At 40.0% G+C, this 18,984-nt stretch overlaps 1 protein-coding gene across 1 annotated transcript; it reads right to left on the reverse strand.

Annotated features, from left to right (window-relative positions):
* Positions 1-3,211: 3,211 nt before the first annotated feature.
* Positions 3,212-17,931, reverse strand: ro60 (Ro60, Y RNA binding protein). The gene is made up of 9 exons (XM_038283578.1): positions 17,823-17,931; positions 15,485-16,076; positions 15,194-15,414; positions 10,665-10,811; positions 10,440-10,577; positions 10,231-10,347; positions 9,590-9,706; positions 6,008-6,154; positions 3,212-4,484 (listed from the first exon to the last, which is right to left on the reverse strand). Exons 1-9 carry the CDS (start codon positions 17,925-17,927, stop codon positions 4,332-4,334), a joined length of 1,737 nt encoding a protein of 578 aa, XP_038139506.1. The 5' UTR covers positions 17,928-17,931; the 3' UTR covers positions 3,212-4,331.
* Positions 17,932-18,984: the final 1,053 nt, after the last annotated feature.

Genomic DNA, 18,984 nt, shown 5'->3' on the forward strand with positions numbered 1-18,984 from the left:
TAGTGATGCATAGATTTCTGACAGAATGCAAAATAACTTCAACTTCTGTCAGTGAAAAGTCCTAAATATTTGCGTAATTCAGTTGCTGAGAAAAAATGCACCACAGTGAGCCATATTTAATGGTATTTATAGGGTCAATCAGAATTTACATCAATTGATGTCTTCCATTTAAACCTTAAAACAACCAGGAACATTAGGTTTAATGGCCTTTAGTAGTTTGCAGAGAATTCCCACTTTTCCAGTCATGAGGAACGTCTGCGTGTGATTCTAGCTGGATCTTTAACTCCTCTGATCAGAGATGGTAGAGTTTAATTAAACTGGCTGATTTACTGGAATACACATATTTTTTTTAAATTCATGATTCAGAAACTTTCAGGAAGGAGCTCAAAAGTAGGAGATCATTCAGAAAACTTAATAAAAAATGTCTAAAACCAGTTCTGACTACGAGGCTACATTCACACCAGGGTTCCCACGCCTCAACTAACATCATTCCTTAAATTTAAGGAACAATGAACAGCAGCATTTACCTTCTGCTACCCCTTAAAGTATCACGTCTAGCTCATTTAAACAGGCATCAGTACCGGAATAAAGGACTTAAAATGTCTAATGTAAAGGTAACAGTTGTAATAATCTGATCAGATTCAGCAGTATTGGAATAAAATTGTAATCTGACAAAGGAGTATTGGGAGAATTTTGTTCCATTATTGTTAAAAACAAAAAACACTTTATGCAAAGGGAAATAAAGAAAAAACTAGCAAGAGTAAATTTACTGTTTTCTCAGATTTTGCTTTTTTTTATTCTGTGTGAGCTAAACTGAACAGAGTGTGCATGTGCACCAACATCTATGTGATCTAGTTCTTTGAGCCAATAGATGCTTTTAGAATATTCCAACAATCATGTTAAGATGAAAAATTTCCAGTCTGGACGGCCATTTTTTTCTAAACCCTTATGTCCATAAAAACGCTACAGTCCGTAAATGTTTGGGTTTTGAGTCCATAGACATTTCCATTTAAGGACTTCTAAGAATGTCTATCTTTTTTTTTGCCATTTTCAGAAAATTTCGTGGCATTGAACTCATATTCAAATTCAAAAACTTGCAAGGATTTAAAAACTTTCAGATAAGTAGCAGGTTCACTACCACATATGGAAGTGCCACAGTTAGGTTTTTTTTGGAGGTGGAAGGATTGGGATTTGTTCATTCTGATGGCTGTGAAAAAACTGGACGAGTCGCATATGAACCAAAAAAACAAAAACAAAAAAACAGGCAGGCGAACGTTGGATCTGGGTCACATTTGCTCGCAGTGTGAAGGTAGCCCAAGTTCCAACTATCTGAATCAACCAGGCTCTCTTAGAGATATAATGTTGAGTTCTAATGCTACTGAACCTTCCAAGAAGAACCAAAGTCAGGCTGATTCCAGGAGAAGGATGTTCTAATGAAGGAATATATTCAAATTTCTATATCAATTTCAGCAAGGCTAACTTAACATAAGCTCAACCCGCCTAAAAACTGATTAAAGTCTGAGACAGGAAATCATCTCATTGAAATAAATCATTATTTCTACTAAAAATAGTGGTCAGATTTTTAGACACAATCAAGATAATTAGGCGTCTGGTTTCTCCATGGTGTAGAATAGCTGTCAAAAAATAAAAATGTATGCCGAGGTGTCTGAATGTGTATATTAGTTAATAAATGTGAATAAAATCCAGTAGTTCCTCATTGTTAACTCATAGAAATATGAAAAATTGGTACAAATCAAAGATTTTTGATAACGTTTCTGATTACGACTCACATATGTTGGGAGTAAATATAACAAACTCACAATTATTAATCATAAATGTACAAATTCGAATCAGATATTGAGTTGACAGCGAGAGCAAATAAAAAATAAATTAATTTCTTAACATGTATCAACTTTATTTACAAATTCGGACACCTATGTCATAGATTTTTTTGACAGCTATTTATCTCCTTTAAAAGTTGCTTTTGTGTAAAACAGACTAAGTGTAAGAAATGCGGACATAACTGTTTTTACACATACCGTATTTTCCGGACTATAGAGCGCACCTCACTATAAGCCACACCCACTAAATTATTTGTAAAAACTGGAAACTTACACATAAGCTGCATCTGCTTATAAGCTGCAGATATCTACTGAGCTGTCTCCCATCAAACCTGTAGGGGGAGCTCTACATACAGCCCCTGGAGTGGGGCCGAAGAATGCTAGCTCCTGTTAGCTTGTTGGCTTGCAGCAGTAAAGATGGGGCTTTGTCAGCTATTTATTTCAGCACTGAAGGAGTTGAGCCATTCTCTTCATTGGTTCGGCAGCTTTAATGCAGCAAACTCAAAATGTGTGATTTCAGGACATAGGGCTTGGGATCCGCGTTGCATTGTGGGACGTGGTGGCCATATTGAGGGCTACGCGAACGTAAACATAGCTCTGATACAATGTTGTAGTTGAAAGAACAGATGTAGAAGTGGAGAGAAAACTGATGTTAAAATCCCAAAAAGGATCTGGAATTTACCGGGACACATTAAATTGAGAAGCCAGGGACCGGTATGTTGACAAAATCAGCATTATTAATAATTTGGATCCATATGAAGTTCCAAACAATGAGTGGAGCACCGATGAGTGAGCGCCTATACTTCAAAACAGTTCCGAAGCTACACGTCCTTGGAGTCTCATATGCAGTTCATGAATGGATGGGTTCAGGAGCTGCAGATCGTAAAGCCAGCAAACAGTGGGAACACAGTAATCCATACAAAGGTAAGCTGTGCTCAGACGGGCCCTGGAACCTGCTAGTTTAGTAACTGTTAACCGCTAGTGCTAACAACCACTCGCTGCTAGCTGCTATGTGTTTCAAAGGTGTAGTTAGTAACGTTAACTGCCAACCCTCCCCAAACCCTCCGAGTTTCTCACGTATTTGAGCCTTTTCCCGCTGCGGTTTTTACCATTTTCCCATAAAAGGTCCCAACTTTGAAGGAAAGAAACAAAGTAGGCTATAAAATAAAACCGTGCATCTTTAACTTACCAGAATGAAAATGCAGGGAACACACGCTCATTGACATCGGGATACTGCGGAAAGTTATGTTCGGTCGTCTTACAGCCGCGATCCAAGCTAGCCGACGACTCTTTATCTCTGACACTTGGTCTCCATGGTTGCGCCTCCAGGCAAGAAAGCGGTGGAAAGTTAACCCATTTTCTATGTTTTTCCCATGGCGATCATGTGTTGCGCTGTTACAGCCCACAATACAGCAACGGTTTACCATGGTTGAAATCAAGTTAAGGTGAAATTAAACAAATTAAAACACGGCTGAGAGGGAGTACAGTACGTGGTAGTGATAGGCAATAGTCTGAGCAGCGGTATCAACATGGCGGCCACGCAAAGTAATTACGTCATGACGCCCAAGCCCTATTTGTTCTCCTCTGTGCCTGCTGCTAGCATGTTGTGCTAAATGAAAATTAGCCCCTTATTATTTCATTTCCAACTTTGACTTCCCCTTCTGGCAGTTAGGAAAAATCCACTGAGAAGGTGCACCTTCTTATAAGCCACATGGTTCAAATCGTGAGGGAAAAAAGTAGCAGCTTATAGTCCAGGAAATACGGTAATCATCGGATCAGCTTTCACTAAATGATAAAACCTTGAATTTACTATTGCAGTCACGCTTTTGATGACTGATATCATGTTCAAAGGGAGCGAGAGATATTACTCTGACATAATAAAACTCATCTAGGGCTAAATAGTAAAAGATCAAAACAAAATGAATTTAGAATGAATCCAATGTTAGTATTAAAATAAAACAGGTGTAAGAAAATGAACAGAAGGTTTTGCGGTGGAGCTTTGGTGCTTCCACTCATCTTCATTAAGGGTACCACCTCCAGCTTTACTTTACTTCAAACAAGCTGTAAAAGATGCAGACTGAACAGGAAACCACCTCAAGGTTAACCTACAGGTGCATAAAGAGCTAATATTCTGATTCAGCTACTATCTGCCGTCTTCTTCCTGTAAAGGACAGATTTTAGTGTCTTACTGAGGACCATCAACAGCCTGCTATGCACTCACTTTTGATAGCTTAGCCTGGATTAGCATTTGCCTTTCAAATTTCACAGAAAATACATGCATGTAACATCAGAGAGCGTCCAGCCAGCTGGACCCTTTGTTAGACGGTTTTTAGGAAACATAATACAAAGAAAAGGAGAATCTGGAATTGTCAGCATGTTTTTGATTAGTTGCCCCAGATCGTTCCATGTGTGAGCCTCGTGGGTCCACTTTATGTCGTTTTTTTTGTAACGTGAATTAAATGGTCCCTGTTACTTCTTCACCTGATCCTGTCAGATCAGACCGAGGGCGAGGTTACGGATGACATCAAAAGCTCCGTGGTCGAAGCCGAAAATGCTGATCAGACCACTGTCTTCCGTGTCGGCGATGGCGTGTCCGATGGACGTCAGGCCGCACATCACCAACCTGGACGCAGTGCCTGATGCCTGTGGAGGAAAAAGAAAAATGTTTGTGAAAGGATGTCAAAATGACTAGAGCAGTGAACTTCAGCCTCGACTTGAATAAATGTTAAGATTAATGACTTGACCTTTTAAACCCATGATTCAGGACATGTTCCTGTTTACTAGAGAGACTTGATATTTCACCCAAAATCTAAAGTTTAAAACATTGATTGTTTAAATAGCGCCCACTATTAATTCATCTCACTCATGTATTAAGTTTGGTTTATGCTCAGAAACCAGGTCGTCTGCGTGTTTTGCAGTTAAAGCAGATAAGGCCCCGCCCCTTCTGCAGACACTCCGCTGCATCTCTAAAATTTTAGGAGGCCTCTGATTGGTCAAATCTACATCCGTACTACACTATGCGTATTTCCTGCTTGGTACCTTACCGGCTTGTTTTGTTTGTCTGACCGCCATTGTGGAAAATTACTCTAGAAGTTGGACCAGCTAGAAGAGCGGGGTGCACGAGAACGCTAGGACCCCTTTTCCACCTGGATCCCACTCTTTTTCGCCCTCATGTCCCTCTGTTTGGCATTTTTCGTGAAATATTTCCGCCCTAGGACACATAGATCTTTGCCCTTTGACTCTCGTTTAATGTTGTACACGTGCAGTAACTCCTCTGTAATACAGAGGTGTAGGACAGCTCAGGGTGCAGCAAAGCAGCGATCTGAGGTGGCAGGAAGTGTATTTGCTTACCAGCTCCGGCCACAGTGCAGACGTTTTGCGGGTGATTGACAGGTCAGGTCGTGGGAGTAAGGGACGCATAGGGGAGAGAGAGCAAGAGAGGACGAGAGCGAGACAAATGGCGCAACAAACGTCCTTTTCCTAGATCTGGTTTAGCTACAAGGCTTGGCTAACTGCATGCAGCGAGGCTAACACTTTATTCTGCTTTCCCTGCCTCCTTTTTGAAACGTCAGGATCTGACCCAGCATGGATAAAGACAGCTAGGACTGATTTAAAGCATTTTTCAGGAAAGGTAAAGAAGAATAAACAATCTGGGATTCACATGGAAAATAATATAATATAGTGAACTTTTCTCTTAAATAAACACATTCTCAGAAAATTGTTTTTAGATGTTAAAATAAATATAAAGCTGACTAATACTTCTCCATTACTAAACTGGTATATTTTTTTTAGGTTTGTGACACAACATTGGAGCATGCAAAACACAGATTTGCCTTCAGAAAGCCTAAGAAGGGGCAACATTTATTGCAAAAAGTTAACCTGTAGATGAAATTAATCTTGTTTTTATTCAGTTTCTTTATAATGTTTTTTGTTGTGGGCATTCATATGAATATACAGGCTTGATAACTTGGTATATGTCTGATTGGTTTTTAGTATACGTCTATTTTGAATTTATAGACCCCCCTCCCCATCCTCCCCAAGGCAAAAACTCCACCAGTTGCCACTGATCAACTGGTTCTCTAGAGTTTTTCACAGAAAAAAAGTTACCAGACTTACAGAAAATCACACACAAAAAAGGAACTAAACTCTCTCACAGAAACACTTACAAGTCTGTACTTCTTCAAAGAATCCACTGGGCTAGCTGCAAAAGTCCACAGTGGGTTGTTGGTTAGAATGATGAACATATCGATGGACTTCCCATTTTCTGTGGCCCATGTAATGGGAAGAGTGCAGTCCGTGCTGCCACTAGGGAACTGGGAGAAACAAGCCAAAGTTTAGCAGAAGCATAGGTTCAGTTATTAGACTTAAAAGAACAACAGATATCACAGCTGTGGAGTAGGAGTAGCAGTTTCTATCCCTGACCTGTAGATGGCAGCAAAGTGTCAGTTTCTAAATATATATAGTGCGCTGCATTTAAAGGGATAGTTCGGTATTTTTGACATGAATCTGTATGGCATCCCGATCACCAGCGGCATGCAATCACACTGACTTACCCCTGGCAGCGTCCTGTGAGCAGAGTTATCGTCCAGTTTTGGTCAAGCCGAAAGTAGTCCTGCAGGTTTTTAGGAACAGCGAAATAAAACGTTTCTCTTCCCAAAACATTATGTGTCCAAAAGAGTGATATTTTCGCATCCCAAAAACATTGTAGTGGAAAAAGTCACACGTCGTTATCAATTGGTCCTATTTTCTCTCTGTTCGTATCAGTGCGCGCCGTCATTCAGACAGCGAGCCCAACAACAGCCATGTCTCCTTCCGCGGCGGAGGGAGACATGGCTGTTGTTGGGCTCGCTGTCTGAATGACGGCGCGCACTGATACGAACAGAGAGAAAATAGGACCAATTGATAACGACGTGTGACTTTTTCCACTACAATGTTTTTGGGATGCGAAAATATCACTCTTTTGGACACATAATGTTTTGGGAAGAGAAACGTTTTATTTCGCTGTTCCTAAAAACCTGCAGGACTACTTTCGGCTTGACCAAAACTGGACGATAACTCTGCTCACAGGACGCTGCCAGGGGTAAGTCAGTGTGATTGCATGCCGCTGGTGATCGGGATGCCATACAGATTCATGTCAAAAATACCGAACTATCCCTTTAAGACTCTATGATAGCTTTCTGCTTTTCGTATACATTAAACCATTTTAAGGTCTTCAAAAATATTTGAATGATAAATGTAAAATATATATATATAATATATTAAAGAGCAGTACCAAATTTCCTTCTTAAAAGGTGTCCCTATAAAGAAGCGACCGCCAATTTTTTTTCTTTAATTTCCCTTTAAACTAACCAGAGTAATTAAGATTTTTTCTCTAAGATATATTTGTTTTTATGAGAGTTTATTGTCAAAGAACTTTCCTGTTTATCATTGCGTGGAAAAGGGATTTGTCACTACCCGATCGGTCCCGCAAGCACGATCCGTACCATCAGCTCAATTGCGCATCCAAATATACACGATTTTATTTTGTAAAAAAGAACTAAATTACGGTTTTCCCCTCCCCAAAAATAGAAAGCGTACCAAAATATAATCTGTTCAAGGTTAACAATGTATTCCATGAGAAAATAAATGCCTTAAAATGATTTCTGTTTTATCACTCCTCTGTTCCCGATCTGCACGGGAAAAGCGATCCTATGCTACGTCCAGGAACTAACTTTTTCAGCTCTGGACTTCCATTGATTTTGCTTGTAAAGCAGGGAGAATGGCGCTAAGCTTACCGCACTGTGACGTCACGGGAGGGAGGCGTTACAATATTTGGGCAAAAAAAAATTGCCATTCCTGGACTAAATGATCCCAACGAAAATGATATATTTTTTTACTAATCAACGATAAATTTATTAAAATCACTGCAAACTAGGGTTGACAATAGTATCAATACTCAAAAAAGTATCGATACTGAAATGTTGTATCCGGTTACAATACTCGTTTTTAAAAGTATCGACACAGTGCTACCACCAGTGGCACCTAAGCAGTCATTCATCTAAAGTGCAGAATAGAGGAAAATGCACTTTTAGAACATTGTATGATTGAATTTTTTATCAAGCTTGCTTAATATTGTGCACAGCATACAACCTTTATTGTATTTATTTGTTGTATTTTATTTATTAATGAAAATATTTCTATAGAATTTTGGAGTCTTTGTTTTTATCCTTGTGGTATCGAAAATGGTATCGAGTATCGAATATTTTCCTTAGTGTCCGTATCGAGTTGAAAAGTTTAGTATTGTGACAACCCTACTAAAAACGTATTAGTTTTAGGTATAAATAATGGTCCATTGATTATATTTGCTGACCAGACTTTTCCTTTAAGCGTATTACTGCAGCAAAAATGGCTGGAGTGAGAAAGTCAGTGTCTTAAGCCTGTTAAATGTGACCAACTTGAGTGTCTCACTAATTTGAAAATTGAGTTTTTTTAAACTGTGATTTTATTACAAATGCTATAATTTTCCAATTAATTCGTCAGATTAAAATAGAGACATGCCAAACTATTCTGTGATGTCAAAGAGGTAGAGGTCCAAGATGAACTGTTCTCTGTCCTTAGTGCTGAACGTTTGATCACAGGGTTCCTACAGCATAAGGCAAGTTAAATTCAAGACTTTTTAATGCCACTTGAAATAGAAAATTTAAGACCAAATTCACAAGAAAAACCTGCTTGCGACTACTTAACCCAAAGGTTTATTTTAACATAAACCACTGCACTAATGTTTCATATTCTGAAAAGCTTTCCATACAGGAAGAAAGCTAAAAACAAAAAAAGACAGATATATTTTAACAATTATTTAACTGAATTCACAAACTTTGTTTTAGCAGGGAACAAAACAAATCAGTTTTAAAGCCCCAACATAACCAGTGTTTAGTCTTTTTTGCAGCTATTTTTCTTTGTATCGTTTTCTTAGTATGTTTGATTTGGTGATAAGTGGAGGCGTTGCAGAGACAAGGGTGGAACTAAACCGAGAAATACCAGCTGTTTCTCTGTAACTCCATTTTGAGGCTTTGTGTTTCGCGCTTCGCATGTGCGACTCCACTGCCTTAATTCCCATCGTTCTGAGCTTGAATGACTTCTTGCACAAAATCCACTGAGCCTCATGTATGTAAAAATTAAGACCTACGAAAGACTGATTTAAGACATTTTAATACCAATTAAGGCCTTAGTTTTATTTTAAAGAATTCAATGCCTTTTAAGACTTTTTAAGGACCCGTGGGAACCCTGGATCATTATTCTACCAAACAACGCCCCGAGTAAGGTTAGTAAATATATTTAAATTAGAATATACAACACTAAAAATTACACATTTAGGGGGCTTGGTGTGTTTGTTAAAAAAGAATTGTATTTTGCAGGTTACACTGCATTGTTAGCAGCAGGTTTTTAATTTGTTTAATTTAATACATTTATTTATTTATTTGACAGGGACAGTGTACATTAAAAAGCATTCCTGCAAATGCACCAGAATTAGCCAAAAGGCTTTTTTTCATCTGTTGTCCCTGGACAGATCTTAAAATTGTCTTCCTAAAAAGACACAACAGTAAGCATGCTACAATGTAAAATACAAATATAAAAATAAATAAAAACAGCTATAACTCCTCAAAACCGATTAAAAAATACAGAATAAGTGTTTGCAGTTCGTTGGTGCACATTTTCTTCTACCAGTGACATCGGCTGGTTAAAGAAATGCTTCCCCCTTCACATCTCACCTTAACCAGTTCTGCAGTGACATCTGCAAGCGTCATGTCTGCAGAAAGAGAGCGTGGCACCACGGCTCCCTCAGAGAAGGCAAGGACGTCCGTGTTTTCTTCTGTCTGAGAAAAGATCTGCAGCAAACAAGACATTAAAAAATCAGCGTAGCTCAAATGATAACTTCCTGAACTTCAATTCATTTTACTTTGATAAAAGGACAGCAATACTCTGTCACTTCCACAACACCAGTGCTGTAGCTGGACAATATCTTAGCCATGAAAGATAATTGTTTAGTTAAAATATACCCTGTGAGAAAAGCCATAACTAGAAGCTGGATCATAACTGATGCACCAAACCTCACAGTATGGTACAGAAAATATTGCAAAAAAAAAGAAAACGACTTGTTCTGCAACTGAAAGCAGAGAAAAGTATGGAAAAAAAGTATCCCCACTGATTACTCCTCATTACATTTGAAAAAACAATACAAAAGAAAAACTCTTAGTGTTTAATGCCGCTAACAACCTCTGAGGGGCCTTTGGACTAACATGGCATGGAAAACAGCAAAGCCAGGAATTCCCAGAATGTTCCACCAGGCCCTGCGTTCAGACAGCAGCTGCTCCATGTCCCTCCCATTGTGAAGTCCTCCTAACACCCTCACCATGGTTACAGCTGCGGCTGCTACAGCGGTGCTGATTGCTGTTCCCGGGACGATGCTGGTCAGCGACGTGCTCACATCTACTGCCACGACGAAGTGTTTCCCAACAGGCTCCACATTCTGATTAGATAAGAGATGATGTGTTATCTGAGAAGCTGGCAGACTTATTTACAGGAAACCATAAAGACGCTAAGAAGACAAAACCGCCTTACCATAAAACTTTTGTAAAAAGCACAGTCCATAGCTTTGAGGATGCTAACGTCTGCTTCCCATTTGGTTTTTCCTTGATAGCCTTGGCCTCTTTTGTAGTTCTCTGAAGCCAAAAGGATGCTGAAAGGATGGATCTTTGCCTGAAAGTTAAAAAAAAACACCTTTGCATTTTGTTTGCATGTAACACCAATAAGTGCTGAGTCATGCAATTGCGGTTATGGACGTACCTTCTTCAGGGAGGCCTCGTTCTGAAGTCTGTCGCATATTGTTTGCACCTCAGAGCTTCTTGGTTCAAGGAGTTTGTTCGATGTCATCTTTCCCAGGATTTTTAAAATCGAATGCAGAGGTATTTCCTTTAGCAGAGCCCCCCATACCTTTAGAAAAATGTCAAAAATAGCCATTATATCAGATGTATGCAAGCTTACCAGACGTAAAAACCCATGGGTTCCTAGTTTAGGTATCTGTTAAGTGCAGCTGGAAGAATGAAAGAAACTGAAACAACAAGCACTGCTGGGAGACACGAGGAGTAGAAACAAATGATCTGGAGGTGATATGGAGGAGAGCATGTTTCCCAAGGCTTAGACTCAAGCAGCACCAAAGCAAATCATTTTTTGGTGTTTTTCATGAGCCACTTGATGAGAAAACTAAGATGGATATACCGTATTTTCACGACTATAAGGCGCACTTAAACATCTTTTTTTTCCCTCAAAATGTGCGGTGCGCCCTATGTGTGTTTTAACTGCGACTTTTGAGACCACCTCATTGAGGAGATGATGAAAGAGTGGCTGAATGTAAGGAGACCAGGTGTTTTTTTTTCCACTCATTACCATCGCTGTTAATCTGACTCCATGCGTGCCCATCTCACAGCTGATGTGAAAAACATGGTGAAACAAATTAACGCTGTGCTCGCTGTTATTCAACCGCTCGACATCGGTGTGAACCGGACCCAGCAGGTGCAGCAGAAGCAGCGAGTTTACATGCAAAGTCAATGGTTGACGCGCGTATAGGCGCAGCAAAAGGTCCCGCAGCGCGTTTTGAGCAGCAGGCGCTGCGCGTCGGGAGCGTTTAAGTTTCTGCCAACGCGCTGCTGCTGCTCGAGATGGAAAAATTGAAGTTTTGCTGCTGGAAGCGCCGCATCAACCAATCAGAGAAGCTGATCTGGGAGCTGCCAGCGAGACAGACACAGCACTCTGATGACATATGATATTAAAGCAAATGAAAAAGGCTGGATGGATGAGAAGATGATGAAAGCGTGGCTGAGGCAGGTGTATGTGAGGAGACCAGGTGGTTTTTTCCACGCATCACCATCGCTGTTAATCTGTGACTCCATGCGTGCCCATCTCACAGCCGATGTGAAAAAAAAGGTGAATCAAATGAACGCTGTTATCCCGGAGGTCTGACAAAGGAACTTCAACCGCTCGACATCGGTGTGAAGCGGCCGTTCAAAGTAAGGCTGCGAGCGGCGTGGGAGCGATGGATGACAGACGGAGACCACAGTTTAATGAAAAGTGGAAGGCAGCGCCGGGCAAGTTACGCCACCGTTTGCGGATGGATTGTAGATGCTTGGACTAACGTGTCTGCTGGCTCTGTTGTTCGAGCTTTCGCAAAAGCCGGCATTATTTCTGAGGAGCCGCCCGGCACGGAAAGTGACTGACAGCGAAGAAGGGGAAATTGGCATGTCTGATTTAGCGCAGCTGTTTAATTCAGAAACAGAGGATGATGACTTTGATGGGTCTGATTAATACTTTGTAATAAATACATGAATAAAGCACAATCATACTCAGTTTTGCTCCCGCTCTATTTTTCTACCTGAAAACTTAATTCAACAGCAGCCTCTGGGCCGGGTCTCCTCCGGGTTCACGCGGCGGCTGGCAGGTGTTTTTCATCTAAATAATTTAAACTGCAGGCACCAGGATACCGGCAATAAAAGCGAACATATTCCGTCGTCAGGTTTGTAATAAATACTTTGTAATAAATACATGAATAAAGCACAGTCATACTCAGTTTTGCTTCCGCTGTATTTTTAAATACGCAGCAGAGCTATTTAAAGGTAGTAGAGGACATGTGCCTGTATATAAAAAACGCGCCCTATAGTCCGGTGCGCCTTATGTGTGTGTTAAATACAGAAATGGGACACATAACTGAGACTGCGCCTTTTAGTGCGGTGTGCCTTATGGTCGTGAAAATATGGTAAAAAAACACAAAAAAAAAACAAAACAACATTAAGATTGGTTTTATGAACAGAGATCAACAGGAACACCTGATAAGCTAAATTGACTCTTTTTCTGGTTTAATAAAATGTCACATGCAAAAAAATTATCCAAAAGTAAGTAAAAAAAAAAAAAAAAAACTGAAAAAGATGATCTGTCAATAACATAATTATTTTTACCCTTAAATCAAAGAATTATTTCTAATATTATATTTCTATAATTATTTTTACCCTTGAATCAAAGATCATCAGAGAGATAGAGTAGATAGAGAAACTCTAGAGATACTCTATCTCAAGTAGAGATAGACTCTACTTGAGATAGAGTAATGAAGTTTTATTTTTCTTCTTTTAAACTTAATTTTATCCCATAAGCAAATTGTCTCCCCCGCCTGTTTAAATAAATAAACAAATACATCAAATAAAAAGAAATTAGTACACCATTCTTATTTTAATACACTTAAAGTAAACTACCACTATGCATTTTGGATGTTTTACATCTGCAGATTCAATAACATGAGGCCCTCTAACATATCACACGCATAGCTTCCTGCTCCTTCTCTACACTAGTACACACACACCTGTAGCCCCTCCCCCATCTGTTTTTGTGCAATTGTGTCAACTTTGATTACTTTAAGGCTAACAACCACTGGAGAAAGTAAACTGCATGTGATTGGCTGCTTTACAGGGAATCCCCCCTCTTGAGACAGTACTGTTTTCTTCCTGGTTGAGGTAAATACCAGTAGAGATATCTTCAGGTCCGAGGTGCATAATCAGGGTCCAGAAAGAGAAAAATCATAGTTCTAACCATTTGAATTTCAAACTCCACAAACCGACTTGGGGCTCCCAAGTCTCCCATCCCATGCATGGAGCTGTTTCAGAACTGGAGAGCTCCTTCAGTGACAGACTGCTGCACCCTAAATGCACCCAGAGAGCGTTATCACAGATCCTTCCTCCCAGCAGCTGGAAGACTCTATATCCACCACTGTTCTCAACAACCTCAATAAGTTGTTACATTCATGCTGATTTTGCACAGTTTCTACCATAGTTACACAACATGCTGCTTTCACTTTGCACATCGCTGATGTTGCTGCTATTTTAAATATCCATTGCAGTAAAAATGTCCATAGCTGTATATTGGTTATTTATTCTCCAGGAGCACCATTTTATATTGTTAAAACACTTTACAGTACAGTATTTTATTTATTTAATTTTTTTTAACTCTTTACTATTGTGTTAGTTTTATACACTTCTCTAAGGTCCACATTTGTGTGACCATTTTTGCTATGATCTTTAGCTGCTGTTACGGCTGCAGTGGGTTTCTCCTCTTTCCTTGCAGGGTTCTGGGTGCAGGCCTTCTGCAGGCCTTCCGTTTTGCCCTATTTAGTGCTTGTCTACTTTAAAAGCTGTCATGCAAGCAGCAGAGAGGAGGCTTCTCCCTGTTACCTCCTCAGAACCCCGTCTGGTTTGTATCCTATCCTATGGTTGGGTTTTGTTAGGTTTGTTTGCATTTACCCATTTCTGTTTAGTTATTGGTTTTGCATTAAGCCATTTTCTATTCCCCATTTTTAAGTTTTTTTTGTTTCTTTAGTATAATTTAATAAATTCAATTTTCACTTTAAAGAAAATCTTTGTGTGGTCTCCTTTAATGTTACTCCCACCAAACAAGCCTGGTGGACGTAACACTGCTGTAAAACCAGAATTTCCCCATTGTTGGACAATAAAGGGATTTTCTATTCTATTCTAAGGACCGAGTAAAATGAACAGGATGAAGGAAAACTAGGCAGGGTTTTTATTTTCTAAACCTAGATTATCCACCTCTGCTTTAGGCTAATAGCTGTTTCTTCTGATTATTGAATTCTGACTTTATATCTAACAATTATCTCTTTCATCAACCGAGTTTTACAAAAACAATGCTGGATGAAAACAATGCACATAGGTAGCAGCAAACTTATAAAATAAATAGAAACGTCCATGATAAATGAGAGTTAATTCAAACCTCATTATCCTGCGTATAAACAGTGAAGCTAACGTAAGCTTAGCTCATACCAATTTAACAATAATCATTGTAGGCCACATTGCTAACGCTGTCAGAACACGTTCATGACTGTAAACCGATTTTTAACTCTTTGAGAGAACAGCGATTAGCTTGAAGATGCTTTGCTAGCGTTATAAGCCACAACTAGGAAGAAAACTGAACTCTGTAAAGAGGCATGGGTTTATGAAAAGTGACCAATTACAGGCAGTTTCTTTTCTAAAGTTGGTTCCACCCTCAAAGTGAGAAATGTTGACCCGAGTGCAGTTTACTTCTGTGGAAAGTAGTTTATGTGTTTTAAATCAAACCGCTTATATTACTACATATATGTTCCTCTCTGACTAATAAAGATGACCTTTTACATAATCAGGGAATGCACCATATCTAAAAAATAAACTTTTCTGGGTTGAACTTGTTTTCAAAAGTAGAAAGCTCAAAGATAGCTTTCTATTTGCTCATAGAACTGATATTTTCCCATCAATAAAAGATAAAAAAATGCTAATAAAACAGATTACCTGCTTTGATCTCAGATGATCTGTGAGCAGCTGCTCCCTCCCCAGCTTGTGCTCCTCTATTAAACCGCTGACCTCCAGCTCATCACAGCTGTGTTTGGCCTTTTCCACCACCTCCAGATAGGAAAGCACTTGGACAACCTCCTCCGAGTTCTCCTTGTCTGCGTAAGCCTCCTGGACCTCCTTCCACCCCTTTGTTACATATTTGCTGATCAAGGCAACAGCTGAAATCACAAAGCATTGCACATCACTGTTCCAACCCCCTATATGTTAAAATTATCAGCACCCACTCACCATCAGTGGCTGGTTTTGTGTGGGAGAGCCTGAGCAGGTCCTGGTGAGACCAGCCCTCTCTTTGTTTACATCGGGTCACAGCTGCAGCCAGTCTCAGGGGGTCTTGCTCATTGTACCAGTCAGACACGGCCTTCCTCAGGGCGCGCCCCCAGATCCCACATTTCATGCCTTCTTTCAGCTCCTTTTTGTACTGAATGAAGGAAAACAAGTTGGCGGGGTCCCTACAGAATTCCTTCAAGGCTTTGAACGCCGCCTGCCTTGTCTTCAGCTCGGAATGTTGGGAGCACAAAGCCAGGGCAAAGAGGGCCGGACCTGGTCTGACTGCGCGACCTTCTAGGGCAAAGTGCTTTATCTCCTCCACCACCTCTGCACCTCTCCCATCCTGCAGCAAGGTCAGCAGCGCTCCGGCGTTCTCCATGGAGACGCGGCCCTGCTCTCTGGCGGTGTAGATGTCACCCTCAGAGCCGTAGCAGAGGAATCTGCACAGTTTAGTCTTGTCGCTGATCTCCCATGAACCCTCAGCACCGGTTGAGTTTGACGTGTGGTTGCTTGTAGAGTTTCCTGATGGCTCCATGGTGATGCTAAAGGAGGCCTGATAACAGAAGTGTAACAAGATATGTGGAATAATAAGAACAGACCCTCTGATGTCTGGAGTTTGGGTTAACATTTTCTTAAGAACACAAGGAGACTGAGCTCTAGGCTGTTTCTCTGCAGCAGTGGTGAGCAAGTTCAGTCCACAAGAGTTACTGTCCTCTAACCTTTGGGAAGATTTATTTTCCAATAAACTAAATGGCTGAAAGCCTGCGATATACCTATTCCTACGCATCTTCATAATTAAACTAGGCTCTCCTCTGCTGGAGTCGTTGATTTGACTGTGGAGGCAATGTTTAATATTTTTTGTTTTTTTTTTTTATCTGTGTGTGAATGTATTTATAACTGCAAAGCAAAGCTATCTACAAGTATAAATGAACTTACTGTTCTGATGATCTAATAAAAGAGTTGTTTTTAACGTAGGTGTATACACTGAAAGAGCTCCCCATCTGATTGTAATGTCTCTTGCTTTGCTTCGATATCTCAGGTGAGCCACAAGATGGCTAATGTGACAAACGTGTATTGGTTTGCCCTAAAAACCCTGCCAAAGTTAGATTGGTTTGACCAAAAGATTGGTTGAACCCATAACTTCCAACGCGTTTAAAACCAAAAACTCTGGAAAAACTATTAGGTTTGAATACAATGACTAACATATTTCATTTTGCTTATCAATGCCAAATTTGCACAAACACTTTCACTGTCTGCTCGAGCTTATTTCACTAAAATGACAGAAAAGCAGCATTTTTCTCTTAAAAGACATTTTACACATAAACTTAAAAAAGATTGTATTATACAGGCATTAACAATTAAAAAGGAATATATATGGGGGAAATAAACAAGAAAAACAATTCAATTATATTAGTAACTGTAGTTCTACACTCCACCAGTAGGTGGTGAGATGTTCACATGAGGCTTCTTGCAATTTGGCCAAGCGGTTCAATGCCTCATGAGGCTTTATCTCACCATCACTAGTTCTAATGAAAGAAAGACAATGATGTTGGTGCAAAACAAATTTAAGTTTCTGTGCTAGCTGGACGAATGAACTATTAGTAACAAACCTGCTCTTCCATTTGAACAACTTAAGAACTGAATATTGTTTTTAAAATCACCCAGCACATCGGCAACAGGTCTGGGTGCATATAGTTTGCTAAACAACCGGTGGTATCACATTCCTAGAGGTCTGAGCAGCAGAGATCAGAGCCAGATCTAGCCAGGTAAACACTACTGACTTTACCTCCTAGCATCATTTCCTCGCTGCCTCAGCGCCCCGGATTAAAATAGACTAAAGCCGATTAGAAAGACATGATGATACACATACCACTGCGAGGAGCTATGCTCTACTTAATGGAGATGTCTGAAGGCTCCACAGGACAGAAATTCTAGTCAACTTCAGAGATCCCACCCAGCTAACATGGGCTAAGCTAACATTGGCAGCTTAGTAAGTAAACTAGTTAAACTAGCACTGCTAATCAACCGGTTCAAAGATAAATGTGTGTGTGTGTGTTTTTTTAGCAAGACTGTAACTGATCAAAATCGCCTGCTATTAATGCCGTTATGTAGCGAAACACACCCCCTTTACTCCTGAAGACATAAGCTCTATTAGTTCAATCTGAGTTTAAAGAGAGCAGAGCTAGCTAGAAGCTAGTCGCCTAAAGCTAATGCTTTTCTTTTAACGGAAGATGTGTCAAACATTCCTCAACACGCACAGAAAAAAATAAATAAATAAATGGGATGAATATAAACTTACCTGAGGATATTTACAAGGGCTATAAAGTTTTGTTGCAGCCTGATGGGGCGAGGCCTCTCCTCCGGGTCTGGAGTGACGTAGAGAGGAGGGGCGCGCGCAGTGCATGCTGGGATACCATCATACCCTCACACGGAGGTCTTCAACAGGGGGTCCGCGACCCCTAGGGGGCCCACGGAGGTACTGCACGGGGATTTGGACGATTAGACTTTTTTTTTATATTCCCCCCCTTGCAATTTTTTCCACTAATTGAAATGTCTTTAAATATAACATGAATTCAACACACTGTAGTAAACAGATAAATGGGGGCAGAAGATGTCTTTCAGTCATCAATGCTCACATTCAGTGACACACAGGAGCTCTTTCAAGCTGGGTACATTTTCATTCACACCTGTCCAGTCAACTAGGAATCAGAATCAGAAATACTTTATTAATCCCAGGGAAAAATTACTTTTCTTACATTACTCTATTACATTACTATAGGAACAGTGTGATATAACACAATTTCATACAATGTATAATTACGGGGTCCCCGCTCCATTTTGCTATCAGTTTGGGTGTCCTTGGCCTGGAAAACGTTGAAGACCGCTGCACTAACATACAATACATTGTATACACTTACAATAAACCCTACTTTATTGAATTATTTGTCTGTTTCTGACTTTTGTTCATTTGTTTTTGACTATTAGATTTGTCAAACTCAAGGCCCATGGGCTAAATCTGGCACCCAAAAAATTTACATTGTTAAAAAATAATAATAATTGAACTTTATTGATCTCACTTTGGAGAAATGTGCCTCTGAATTTAAACCATCTCTTTGTAGAGCATTGGGCTGCCATTAGGCGGCACTCGGGGAGCAGTGTGGGTCTTGCTCAGGGACCCAGAGTGCCAGTCTGTGGGAGTGGGGCTCGAACTCAGAACCTCAGGATTCAAAGCTCTATAGAAGGGGTAACCAATTGAAAATCAGCATATAGTCTGAATAAAGAAAATCAACAGCCAGTATAGGTCCGGATCTGTTACTTTAAACAGCATTTAACACTGAAATAAAATAGGGTGTTAAGGCATCCATGTTATGCATTTACTTTTTTAAATAAAAAAATATTAAAAAGAAAAAAATGATGATTGACATGTTTTATAAAACACCTGAACTGACCTTGACTGAGTT

Source organism: Cyprinodon tularosa, unplaced genomic scaffold, assembly GCF_016077235.1.
Source record: "Cyprinodon tularosa strain WSP-4 unplaced genomic scaffold, ASM1607723v1 ctg195, whole genome shotgun sequence".
In the NCBI taxonomy this organism is placed as follows: domain Eukaryota; kingdom Metazoa; phylum Chordata; class Actinopteri; order Cyprinodontiformes; family Cyprinodontidae; genus Cyprinodon; species Cyprinodon tularosa.

Excerpts from the sequence above, each read along its gene's own strand:
- ro60 (XM_038283578.1), bottom strand. The coding sequence starts at position 17,927 with ATGCACTGCGCGCGCCCCTCCTCTCTACGTCACTCCAGACCCGGAGGA. Across the intron at positions 16,077-17,822 it reads GCCCTTGTAAATATCCTCAG|GCCTCCTTTAGCATCACCAT; the intron begins GTAAGTTTATAT and ends TTCTGTTATCAG. Across the intron at positions 15,415-15,484 it reads CACAAAACCAGCCACTGATG|CTGTTGCCTTGATCAGCAAA; the intron begins GTGAGTGGGTGC and ends TTGTGATTTCAG.